Below are 13,856 nucleotides of genomic sequence, written 5' to 3'. Positions count from 1 at the left end.
AAGCTCATCTTTGAAGCAGTAAAAGCTCTTGTCCAACAGGAGAGGAGACTGACCGACAGACATCCTTTTCCCTAGAAAGTCTGAGAGAGACCATGGCAAGGAGTCAAGAGAAAGTCCCCGTCTCCAACTGATTTACTTCAGGCTTTAAACATATTGTTGTCCACCTGTAAAATGAATGTCATGACTGCTGGCTAAGTCAACAGCTTCCAAATGACACCTACCAGATCTAAAATCTCTTCACACTCACTGAAGCCCCAAATGGAGAGTAAGCTCCTTGAGAGAGTGCCAAGTCAGTGTTGATCTCTTGCCGTAATACCTGGCACTGTGATACTAGTCACTAGATTTCCTGAACAACAGCATACTATGTGAACATTGTAAGGTTTGAAAATGATAAAGCACCACATGCTATTGTTGATTTTAAAAACTCTAAATTATTTGAAGATGAGATGCTTAATAACATTACTAGTTCTGTTGTACTGAGGAGTACTTTTTTGAGGAACAAACATTCACATTCAGTTCACTTTACCAAGCTTTCATTATGTATTTTGTATCTAGACTTGTGGTGACGCATCAGAAATGTAAGACAACCTCTAACCTTCAAAAGCATTAAGTTTAGTTAATGGAAATACTTCTAAAGTTTCAAGTTCCTTAATTAAATTTTATTTGAGCAGCTGCACACTCAGTGTTAGATCTTAGCTGAAGAAGAGTGAGCGGAACTATGGCTTTGTATATGTGTGTGTTTCGTTTTGTGATTCCAGGATTCATTTGTGATTTTTCAAATGCTACTTATTCCACATTTCAGAGTCTCGAGTTTTCATTCCCAAATTTACACTACCGACTTAGAAAAAGATACACATAAAGAACAAAAAGACTAAATCAAAAGGCCAAACCTAACAAAAGGCTTAGAGAACCATGTCTGGAAGATTATTACAATGCATACATCTTCTTGCTAAGCCGAAGGCAGTTCCTGTATATATGGTAAACTGGTGAAATGCCACCTTAAGGCCATCCATTCAGCTAATGATCTGCCTTTGTAACACGGCACCTACAAACATATTTGTCAGCTGAACATGGAGGATAGCTTGCCTTTGAAGAGCTTCCTGTGCGCCTGGCACAGCTGTATCTTCAATGTGAAGTGTGCCACTGAGATCCACCAAAACAGCTTTTAATGCATGGCGTGCTGCCATCCTTCATTCCCTAAGAGAGAGCAAATGAAACTAAAAATACAGTTTAGGAAACAATGGACAATTAAAAACTGGTAAGTCTTCAAAATATCATTCATATCTAGGCAGATACTTAGTGTTAAGCTGCCTCCCTTTTAGAAAAAAAGTTTTTTAAAAATCAAAAATCCAAATTTGATCCATAAAACTTTTATAAATGGTTAGGGGCTTTTTCAGTCTTAAAACCATAGGAAGGAAAATGTTAAAAAAAGAAGGTTACTATTTACTTCAGGTTTCTTAAAATAACTCTTCGTGGAACAATTCATGCATTTATTTTTTATTATAGACAACCAGATTTATTTATTTATTTATTTATTTATTTTTTTTTTTTGCGGTACACGGGCCTCTCACTGTTGTGGCCTCTACCGTTGCGGAACACAGGTTCTGGACGCGCAGGCTCAGCGGTCATGGCTCACGGGCCCAGCCGCTCTGCGGCATGTGGGATCCTCCCGGACCAGGACACAAACCCGTGGCCCCTGCATCGGCAGGCAGACTCTCAACCACTGCGCCACCAGGGAAGCCCCATGCATTTATTTTTAAATATGAGAAAATGTACTCTGAAGAACGGGTAGATGGAAGGAAGCCCTAAATCACTGGCAAAATCTTCTTCCTCTTTGGTTATATACAATGAAATGTTCTAATTGCCCATCTCCATTGTTATATCCTGAAGCAGCATATATGGCCAAAGAGCTACCAGTATTTATACTGGTCAGTGAGGAGGAAATTTCAAGTTACACAGCAACTTTAGTCAGGAGATGTTTTCCTTTACCTTACAATGTCTGACTTTCCTTTTGCATATTTTCCCTTTAAAATATGTTTATCATGAGCTATATCATATATACAGTGGAGTATAAGGTATATCTGTGGTTTAAAGATAATACGGGAGTGGGTAAGAATAGTGTGGAAGCTAAAGACAATAGGATGGGACTTCATTTTTAGTTTTTTTTAACTTATTCTTTTTTCCATTTAAAAAAATTTTTAGAATAAAATATTTCAGACATACAAAAGGTATCAAGGATAATACAACCCCCTTTACCCATCATTCAGCTTCAAAAATAAAACATCATTGAAGGATTTGGAGCCCTCTGTGTACCCTCTCTGATCTGATTCCACTTCTCCCCCTCCCCAAGGTTACTACTTTCCTGATTTTGATGTGCTGAAAGCTTTGTATTACTGTTCTTCTACAGACACTTCATGACTTGCTTTACCACTCCACACTGTTTGTGAGATGTAGCCATGTTAACATATGTACATATAGGTCATTCATTTTTCACTGCTGTGTGGTATTCCATTGTGTGAAAACACTATTTAATTTTTCTGTTCTCCTGATCATGAAGACTTAGGTAGTTTTGCACATTTTATTATAGTGAAGAGCACCTCTATAAACATCCTTCTGCATGTCTCCTGGTGGCCATGTGTGTGAACATTTCTCTGGGGTCTTCCTCAGTCTGTGGGCATGTGCTAATCTTCACCCTTACAGGATGTTGCCAAGTTGCCCCATTCATTGTATCTTCATAGGGCAAATGTGTACTGAGCACTTACTATGTCAAGCCCTGATGTGACAGCAGAGCTGGAAGAGCCATCTTCTTTAAAGTGAGAAGCAGAAAGAAAAGGGGGAAAGAACCAGGGGAGATATAAGTAGTCAATGAACAAGAATTTGTGGAGCATTCTACCAGAAGAGTTCTCAGGTGGTTTATGACATCCATGGGACACATGGTGGATGGAGGGGAAGACCTCTCTCTCCTAGCTAGCTCCCTCTGAGATGTCATTGTGAGAGCTCAGGACTGGCAGCCACCAGGCCCAGGTGTTGGTCCTGGTTCTGCCTCAAATTCACTGTGTGACCTTCGTCTAGTGCCTTCTCTGGTTTTAAGTTTCTCTTCAATATGTGGGGCAGGGAGGCAAGATGAGGCCTCAATCTTTTTTTGTTTGTTTGTTTTTTTGGCCGCGAGACATCTTAAATTCCCAACCAGGGATTGAACCTGCATCCCTGCATTAGAAGGCGAAGTCTTAACCACTGGACCACCAGGGAAATCCCGAATCCTCAAACTTTACTGCCTACAGTTGGGCAATCTGGGATGAAAGAATCAGTGTATCACATACCACTACACCCCTCCCCACCCGCCGCCCCGATTTTCTCTTCTTCAACATCGGCCTGCTAGTCCCTGCTGGGTCCATCTCCCAAAGCTGCCAGTAGTACTCCAGACTGCCCAGTGTTACCCTTTTAAACGTTGCTCTCCCGTAGGTGTAGTCCTGTCAGGAGGCAGAGGGATAGCAAAGATGACCTCTGAATTCCCTCTCAGCTTCTAGCTTTTAGCTCCTTTGCTTCTCTCATTTTCCAGACCCCGCTCCTACTCCAAGTCAGCTATCTCTGCACACAAGGTATAAATACAAAAAATAAACCCAGACTAAACCCAGAACTGTAGCCAATTGCTGGCAAGTGCTAGCTGCTGATTAGCATGCATAGAGGACTTGCCACTGGGCATACTGGAGAGAACTGCATTTTCCCACAGGGCCAGCTGTCAGCATGGTCCAGACTGGGGAGGGATACAGAGGGAGGAAGGCATAGAGACGGTGCTCCGGCTGGATCCAGGCCTGCTCTGTTCCTTATATGTGCTCCCCAAATCTGAGCGGGGTTTCCCTTCAGTGAGCTAGAACTTGGGTCTTAAGTGAAGGAGGTGCAGAAGGTGGGGGAAGCAAAGCCAGGTGGTGAGGGTGAGGTAGGTCCAGGGTCCAGGATTAGCTGAGTAACCTTGGGCAACAGCATTTATCATCCTAAGCCTCCATTTCTTCGTCTGTATAAGAGGAAGAATACTTGTAAAGACCCTGCAGGGATGTGAGGGTTCGCTGAGTTAAGGAGAATGCCTGGCAGTGATAAGCACATAGTAGGAACATAAAGGATGTGCCCTCTTCCTTCCCACTCATCACTGTGTAACAAGTACCTCCCTCCACCTGCCCACCTACCCCACCCCATGCATAGCCTGGGGTCACAGACCAGGAAAAGTAAAAAGCAAGAGAAGCGACTGGGAGGAATTCATAAAGAAAGAAGGGAAATAAGAACAGCTCATATTTATTGGATGCTGTAGGTGTTCTGCACTGTGCTAAACACTCTGTAGTCTTTATTACATCATTGAAACTTCTCAGCAATCCTACATAGGAGGAAATTGAGACACTGAGAAGTTACTAACTTGCCCAAGCTTAGTTTTGACTTTGAACCATGTTAATGGTTTATATATTCAAACTTAAACAAAACCAGCCCTAAAATGGAATACAAACACAAACTAATCTAAGACAACTTCTGCAGAGTGCTGACTCTAGCCCTGCCATAGGATATATGCAAAGGACAAAAGAAGTGCAAGGAAATCTTGAACTTTACTTAGTAGGTTTGTTGTTGGTAATGGTATGAGTTCCAAAATAATTCTGTGCATGTTATAGGACTGAGCAAATCAGTATAAATATATTGCTGATGTTTAAAAAAATTAGGGTTCTTAAATGGAAGAAAAGAGCTATAAACATGGAATGGGAGGACAGGAAGAACCCTGTGTTGGTTTGGAATCAGAGGTGTCATTATGAATTTGCAATTTAAATACACATATATTTCTTAGCACCACCCACCAAAACGAACAAGAAGCAACAAGACTCCAATAGCTATGAGCGCAGCTAAAGTGCACTAAACAAAACCTGGACTGGGTCAGCCAAAATACAAGGTGAGCCAACATATTGTTTTACCAGATCACAGGTGGACAAAAGGACACGTGAACCAGGGGTTCCAACTAGCCAAATCTGGGGCACCAAAAAGAAAAAATAACAGAAATGCGTAACACATGATAAAACCATTTGATGAAAAATTGTTGGGGAACAGTACAGTTGACCCTTGAACAATGCAGGGGTTAATTCATGCATAACTTAGAGTCCACACTCCACATCCAGGGTTCATCTGCATCCTTGGATTCAACCAACCAGCAACTGTGTAGCACCATAGTATCTACTACTGAAAAATATCCAAGTATAAGTGGACCCATGCAGTTCAAACCCACACTATTCAAGGGTCAACTGTTTAATCACTCAGGCTCAAATAATCACCCACAAATTAAGATTCTCCACTAACTACAAAGGAGAAAAGATACTCTTACAGTGGAGAAAACAGCCAGGTACCCCCTTAACCAAATGATCAAAGTAACACCATTAATAATGTGAGAAACTGACATTATGTGCTTCCTGAGAAGACCACTGTAGTCGTCCTGCCTTTGTAGAATTTCTGCCAAAAATGTTTAACACAAATCAATCATGAGGGAAACATGAGACAATTCCAAATTGTATAAAACAACTAGCTTGAACTTTTCAAAAATATCAATGTCATAAAAGACAAAGAAGGGGCTGGGGAACTGTTTTAAATTAAAGGAATGTGAAAAGACATGACAAATAAGTGCAATGCATGAGAGAAACATAAAACAAATATAGCAAAATATTAACAATTAGTGAATTTTGGTGAAAGGTATATGGTTTTCATCGCAATATTTTTACAAATTTTCAACTCTTGGAGGAAAACAAATTTTATAAAGATTTCTCTTAAAAATGGGTTGAAAGGGCTTCCCTGGTGGCTCAGTGGTTGAGAGTCCGCCTGCCGATGCAGGGGACACGGGTTCGTGCCCCGGTCCGGGAAGATCCCACATGCCGCGGAGCGGCTGGGCCCGTGAGCCATGGCCGCTGAGCCTGCGCGTCCGGAGCCTGTGCTCCACAGCGGGAGAGGCCACAACAGTGAGAGGCCCGCGTACCGCCAAAAAAAAAAAAAAAAAAAAAAAAACAAAAATGGGTTGAAGGCAAAAGAAAGACGTTTTCATACCTGATAATAATAGTAATATAAAAAATGAAACTTGTGTGTTTAGCCAGTCCCTAGTTTAAGATTAGAACACTGCCAATACTGCTGAGGGTCCTATATGAGCCCCTTCAATTACATTCCTGTCCCACCTCCCAGAAGTAATTAACATAATGAACTCTGTGATAATCATTTTCTTGCTTTTCTTTATATTTTTACCTGTCACACAGCTTTAATGTCTTTTAACTTTATAAGAATGAAGTCATAATCTTGCAACTTTCATGTTCTGCTCAACATTGTATTTCTGAGATTCATCCATGCTGATGATTGTTATTTTCCATCAAAACAAACACCAAAACCCTCCTTCTGGGATTCTGACTAGAACCGCACTGAATTTATAGAGCAATATTGGGAGACTGAGATCATTACTATATTGAGCCATGGAACTTCTTTAAGCTGATAAAAGAGTATCTACAAAAAGCCTATATATAGCCAACATTAGATTTATCAGTAATATACTGATATTTATCAGTGTGTAACTTATACTTTATACTATGATATCACTTTTCAGTAATATACTGAAAGCACTGAGATAGGGAATAACACAAGGATGTTACTTTCACCACTTCTATTTAACATTGCAAATGATACCTTAGCTAGTGCAGTAAGGCAAGAAAAAGAAGGTATAAGGATTGGAAAGAAGACACAAAACTATCGTTATTCATAGATGATTTGACTGTATATACAAAAAATTCAAGAATCTAAAACAGATTAACAAAGTAAAAAAGTATAGCATTTAAAAAAATCACTATGTCACAAACAAATAATTAGAAAACTAATTTTAAAAAAGATATCACTTATAGTAGCATACAGTTACCAGGAAAGTCTAACAAAAGAAGTCAACACTTTTATGGCAAAATTATAAAACTATAATGAAAGACACATAGAAGACAAATATATAGATAGATCTATTAATGGACCCAATACTACAAAGATATCAGTTTTCCCTTTTAATGATCAACAGATTCAAAGCAATTCCAATCAATATCCCAAAAAGGGTTTTGTGGAACTTGATAAGCTGATTCTAAAACTTACACACCAGTGCAAATAGCCAAGACACTTCAGCCAAGATTGAAGAGAAAGAAAATGGGAGCCTTGCTTTCCCTAATATCCAGACAATTAATCAGGTCTTGTAATTAACTAAGATGTTACGGTATTAGCACAAGAGACAAAGTCAATGGAACAGAATAGGGAACCCAAAAAAGGACCCCCCCACCCCCTACCCCAACCAGTGTGTGGAAACTTGATATATGACAGACATAGTGTTTGAGATCAGTGAAGAAAGAAAAATGGTGTTAGAACAACTGACTATCCATAGGAGAAAAAAATGGAATTGGATTCCCATATCATACCTCATACACATTTTTTCCCCAGGAAGATTAAACAACCATATGTTTAAGGCAAAACTTTTAGATAGGAGAGTATCTTCATGATTTGAGGGTAGGAATGGCTTTCTTATGATATAAAAAGCATAAAGGAATAAAGGAAAAGACAGATATTTCAAAAGTACTGTAAAGAGAGAAAGAGTAGAAATATACAGAGTGAAAAACAAATTTGCAACACATGTGAGAAAGGATCAGAATCCAGGAAATATAAACTGTAAATATTAAGAAAAAGACAAACAACCTAATAGAAAAATGGCACAGGAGCTCAATATATCCTTTAAAAAGGAACAAATCTGAAACAAATGAATAACCATCAACATATCCTTTACAAAAGAGCACATAAACAAATGAAGATGTTCAAAACTCACTGGTAATCAAGGATATGCAAATATAAAGCAGAATGAGATCACTACAACAAAAAAGACTGGCAAAATTTAAAAGTCAGAAAATATCAAAGGTTTTCAAAAGCAACTCCCTAGCCTCTTGAATAAGTGGTGCTGGGAAAGCTTGACAGCTACATGGAAAAGAATGAAATTAGAACATTCCCTAACACCATACACAAAAATAAACTCAAAATGGATTAGAGACCTAAATGTAAGGCCAGACACTATAAAACTCTTAGAGGAAAACATAGGCAGAACACTCCATGACATCAATCACAGTAAGATCCTTTTTGATCCACCTCCTAGAGAAATGGAAATAAAAACAAAAATAAACAAATGGGACCTAATGAAACTTAAAAGCTTCTGCACAGCAAAGGAAACCATAAACAAGACGAAAAGACAACCCTCAGAATGGGAGAAAATATTTGCAATCGAAGCAACTGACAAAGGATTAATCTCCGAAATATACCCACAGCTCATGCAGCTCAATATCAAAAAAACAAACAACTCAATCCAAAAATGGGCAGAAGACCTAAATAGACATTTCTCCAAAGAAGATATACAGATTGCCAACAAACACATGAAAGACTGCTCAACATCATTAATCATTAGAGAAATGCAAATCAAAACTACAATGAGGTATCACCTCACACCGGTCAGAACGGCCATCATCAAAAAATCTACAAACAATAAATGCTGGAGAGGGTGTGGAGAAAAGGGAATCCTCTTGCACTGCTGGTGGGAATGTAAATTGATACAGCCACTATGGAGAACAGTATGGAGGTTCCTTAAAAAACTAAAAATAGAACTGCCATATGACCCAGCAATCCCACTACTGGGCATATACCCTGAGAAAACCATAATTCAAAAAGAGTCACGTACCACAATATTCATTGCAGCTCTATTTACAATAGCCAGGAAGCAGCCTAAGTGTCCATCAACAGATGAATAGATAAAGAAAATGTGGCACATATATACAATGGAATATTACTCAGCCATAAACAGAAACGAAATTGAGTTATTTGTAGTGAGGTGGATGGACCTAGAGTCTGTCATAGAGAGTGAAGTAAGCCAGAAAGAGAAAAATAAATACCATATGCTAACACATATATATGGAATCTAAAAAAGAAAAAATGGTTCTGGGGCTTCCCTGGTGGCGCACTGGTTAAGAATCCACCTGCTACTGCAGGGGACATGGGTTCAAGCCCTGGTCCGGGAAGATCCCACATGCCGTGGAGGAACTAAGCCCGTGCACCACAACTACTGAGCCGGCACTTTGGAGCCCACGAGCCACAACTACTGAGCCCGCGCACCTAGAGCCTGTGCTCTGCAATGAGAAGCCACCGCAATAAGAAGCCCGAGCACCGCAATGAAGAGTAGCCCCCGCTCACCACAACTAGAGAAAGCCCCCATGCAGCAACGAAGACCCAATGCAGCCAAAAATAAATAAATAAAAATTATAGAAAAAAAAGGTTCTGAAGAACCTAGGGACAGGACAGGAATAAAGACACAGACGTAGAGAATGGACTTGAGGATACGGGGAAGGGGAAGCTGGGATGAAGTGAGAGAGTGGCATGGACATATATACACTACAAAATATAAAATAGATAGCTAGTGGGAAGCAGCCGCATAGCACAGGGAGATCAGGGCTCTGTTTTGTGACAACCTAGAGGGGTGGGATAGGGAGGGTGGGAAGGAGACGCAAGAGGGAGGGGATGTGGGGATATATGTATACGTATAGCTGATTCACTTTGTTATACAGCAGAAACTAATACAACATTATAAAGCAATTATACTCCAATAAAGATGTTAAAAAAAAAAAGGCAACTCCCTTATACTGCTAGTGAGACAATAAAACAGTACAATCATTTTGGAAACTGGTTTGGAATCACTAGGCTCTATAACCCAGCAGTTCCACTCCCAGGTATTATATCCTTGAGAGAGTCTTTCATGCTCTACCATTAAATACAAACGAAAATGTCCAAAGCAGCACTGTTTGTAAAAGCCAGAACTGGAAACAATACAAATGTCTATCAGCAGAAGAATGGACAAGTAAATTGTGGTATACTCATACACAACATGTGAAAGGCAGTGGAAATGAATGATCTACAGTTACATCATCCTAGGTAATGTTCTTCTACAGAGTGAAAGAATCAAGTCACAAAAGACTACATACCATATGGTTCCATATTATAGCACACATAGGTGATAAAACTGGAAAGAGAAGAAAGGGAATGATTAACACAGGAGTGAGGATAGTGATTCCTCCAGGCAATGGGGAGGAGATACAAGCCAGGAGGAGCACAAGGATGCCTCTAAGGTCTTCTTGACCTAGACAGTAGGTGCACAGGCGTTTTTTATTATAATTATTTAAAACTTACATATGTTTTGCATACTCTTGTGTGGATTACATATTTCACAATAAAAATTAGTCTTGTTATGTTTTAGTCAGTCATTTCTCATATATTTAATTTTATAAAAAACTAAATTAGTCCAATCATTATGCATCAGTATAACCCTCATCAAGTATTTTGATTTTAAAATAAATCCCTGGTTCTGTTTGCCTTTTATAATGAATCTGCCGGGGGATGGGGGTAGAGTGCAGAGGCAAAAAAAAAAAAAAGATATTAAGAGCTCTGGTTAATCAAGATTCCACTGCAAAATCTTTTCTTTTATAACAGTCCTCATATGTTATTCGATTTCTGATCTTTACTATGACCTTGAAATGGAGGATTACATCAACAATAGCATCAACTATTACCTGCCTGAGAGGGGAAACAGTTTGTTACTCAAAAGACTAGACGGTTGCTAGCGACTCTATTTGGATGTGTGACAAAGGATTCTTTAATTTAAAATACATTGCACCACAAAAGGTAAGGCTATGCAAAATGTAGACAAAGCATTCTCTTTTTACATACAGAAAACCCTAAAATTTCTTCTCTCAAAACCCAAGTTTTATGAGAGGCACCTAATATTCAATAAAAAAATGTTAACTCCGTTCGGAATTCCCTAGCAGTCCAGTTGTTGGGACTCGGTGCTTTTACTGCTGGGGCCTGGGTTCGATCCCTGGTCCGGGAACTAAGATCCCGAAAGCCGTGCGGCCCCGCCAGAAAAAAGTTAACTCCAAAGGTGATTAAAGAATAAAATATGAACAAGGCTAGAAAAACAACAAAAGAATTGTACTGTTCAAAAAAAGAAAAAACTGTCCAACCAGAACCACTAAATGGTCATAAAAATATTGATAATTCTAATCTTTATTGAAGGGTCCACATAGACTTAATGTTACCAAAGCGCTTTCATCAGTTCCATAGAACACACCTTTTAAACTCTAAAATGCTCTTATAGAGCTTATCTGAGAGTGATTGAGGCCTATAAGAACATAACTGAGGTGTACCACTCAAACCTCAAAATATACTTCTTCAGTTAGCCCCACTACAGGCCTCTACCACTTCTGCCATGATCTCTTTTCTTGTCTAAATCTTTACAATACTTGTTACCGGAACTACAAGTCAGTACTTGATAAACTGTAATTGTAAACTATTAGTATCACCCCAGAAAACTGAAAAGGCTTCAAAGCTGGTCCATGCTTGTTTATATTGAGTCCACGTCCCACCATCTCGCATGGCTTGAACAAGCTATGTGGGATATACTTTAGAAAGTCATAAACAATTGATATTGGTACATATTCAATGCAAAGAAGAAAAGTAAATTCTCTCTCCTCCCAAAAGGAACTCTTGAAGATACTTCAGAGGACATCTCCCCTTGAATATTCCAGGGGCATCTCAATCCAAGTCCTTGTTACCCTCTAAGCTGCTCTTCATCCTGCAATCCTTATTGAGCGAATGGCAGCACCATCAATGTAGATGTACCCACCACTCTCCCAAGCCTTCTTCCCAACCAGTCAAGAGCCAAATCAAATCATGTCAGTGCTACCTCCTGTACAGTCCTGAATCCACTCACTTCTCTTCACTGTTACTAAAACTATCTTAGTTTTGAAATCATCATCTCTCATCTAGCCTATTTCAACAACTTCCTAAATGTCCTCTCTGCTTCGACTCTTCTCCCTATTTCTAGCTCCAAATCCATTTTTTGAAATGCAACAGTGCAGTGGTTAAGTACAAGAACTAAGGAGTTGTACATGCCTGGATTTGTACTCACTAGCTGTGTGCACGTGGGCAATTTTCTTAACATCTCAGCCTGAGTTTCTTCATTTCTAAAGTAGAAAGAATAACACCTCTAATGGTTGATTGGAAGATTAAAGGAAGTAATACATATATTGTGAACAGTGTTCCACAAATAGAAAGGCTGGGTTATAGGTCATATATGCGTATTGGGGGTGGGTGTGTGTGTGCTGGCAGGGGGGACATGATGGATGTGCCTAGGGCTACAAAAATCACAGGATAAATATGATACAGTCCTAAAGCATTAGTATAATCTGAGAATATGGGAAAACATTTTATACCAAAATAAGGTATACTGTGGCCTATCATTAAGAACGTACATAAATATTTAAAACAGATTTCAATATAAATTTTCTCCTGGTAGGCTGGGGCTCTTCTCAATATGTCTCTGGACATATTTATACTCACCCCCTGGAGAGTACAAATTCTTTTTTCTTCCCCATATGCTTCCAGTGAAAAAGTCGGCAACCACACTGCATGCACTCACTCAACAAATGTTATTATGCAGTCACTCCCCACTGCGCCCAGGATAAAATATGAACAATGTACACTGGTGTCCAGAGCCCTGGTTTACCTCTCCAACTCGTTTGTGTCTACTCCTGCACCAAAGTTCAATGGCACTGCAGTCGCCCACCAGTCCTATACGTTACCTCCCTCATCGCTGCACTTTTGTCCGAAACCTTTTTGCTCCCTGAATTCTACCACCCCTGTCGCTTACATCCTCCCTTCCCTGACCAATTCCTTCAGTCCCTGGGTCTCAGACAAATATCACTTCCTGTTTTTCCTGAGTCCAACTCCTTTTCTCCCAAGGCTGGGCCAGGACCCCCCAGCGTGCTCCATTAGTACACTCCTCACTCTGTTCCATCCGTGGAGCCCTGTGAGTCAAAGGGCTGTTGCCTTTCCCCCTGTACTACTACTGATCGCTCAATAAACAGTTTTTAATTAGCTAAACTCATGAATCCCGGCCTCCATAACTGGAAGGATTCCACGAACAAGGCTCTATCAGCACTAACTCAACTGCAATCCCCTCCTTCTCCCGGGTGGGAAAGGGCCTCAAGACTGGTCACGCACCCTCCCCCATCGCAAGTTCCAGCACCTGGCAAACGCCAGACTGACCCGAAGGGACGCCGGCTTCGAAATACAGCTCAGGGGCACGTTAGGGTGAAGGACTAACACCCCACAGCCAACATCCTCCCCGCGCACGCGAGACCTGGCGGAAGTGCGGCTCGCCCCGCGCCGCGCACGCGTGGTGGCGCCGCGCCGAAGGCCGCGAGGGGTGGGCAATCCTCACAGAGCGAGCGCCCGGTTGGTCCGGGCCCCAGGAGGGTGGTGGCCTAGAAACCCAACCGGTGTGTCCCCAGCCGGCTCACAAAGTAATGTAGCCTCCAGACAGGCGGGCGCTCGCCTGTCCCAGTGCGGCTCCTCACCGGGCTCCGCACGCCGTCCTCGGCAAAGGCAAACGCCCTGCTAGCGGAGAAGCCAGCAGAGAAGCTCCGCTCCGCAGTATCCTTGGCGGGGAAAAAGGCGCCGGGGCGGCTGCCTGAGGACGCCGGAAACTGGCCCAAGGGCCGTGCCGGAAGTCCCGCCTCTCCGCACATGTCTCCGCCCCATCCGTCCAGGGCTACTTTCCGGTTTCGAAGACCAATTACGGGGTCTAGTACTGCTCCTTCCTCACCGTGTAACAGAACGGTAAGTTATTATCGAGACCTGCTCCCTCAAGGGCGGGGCCTACTGGGCCTGGTTGCAGCAGGAAAAACAAAAACTTTTGCCTTTGCTCAGTGCCAGTTTCTCATTCCACTGCAGTGTTGTCAGAC

At 41.1% G+C, this 13,856-nt stretch overlaps 1 protein-coding gene across 10 annotated transcripts in view; it reads right to left on the bottom strand.

Moving 5' to 3' along the window:
• The window catches only part of HDHD2 (haloacid dehalogenase like hydrolase domain containing 2), a 57,121-nt gene extending 43,522 nt beyond the window's left edge, over positions 1-13,599 (bottom strand). For 4 of the 10 annotated variants that reach the window (XR_009534908.1, XR_009534907.1, XR_009534909.1 and 1 more), the window contains exons 1-2: positions 13,413-13,594; positions 1,082-1,197 (exon numbers count right to left, since the gene is read on the bottom strand). Coding sequence is in view for 7 of the 10 variants with exons in the window: in XM_060121943.1 (XP_059977926.1) it covers positions 1,082-1,187 (106 nt within the window). In the remaining 3 variants the exon portion in view is untranslated. Of the gene's footprint in view, positions 1-1,081; positions 1,198-10,037; positions 10,076-12,003; positions 12,075-12,450; positions 13,056-13,158; positions 13,254-13,412 lie in introns of those variants that run through there. The other 6 variants (XM_060121946.1, XM_060121947.1, XM_060121944.1 and 3 more) reach the window with 6 other exon arrangements.
• Positions 13,600-13,856: the final 257 nt, after the last annotated feature.

This window comes from Lagenorhynchus albirostris, chromosome 14 (assembly GCF_949774975.1).
Source record: "Lagenorhynchus albirostris chromosome 14, mLagAlb1.1, whole genome shotgun sequence".
Lineage (NCBI taxonomy): Eukaryota > Metazoa > Chordata > Mammalia > Artiodactyla > Delphinidae > Lagenorhynchus > Lagenorhynchus albirostris.
The sequence above is the reverse complement of the archived record's forward strand: the minus strand, read 5'-3'. Positions and strand labels throughout refer to the sequence as shown.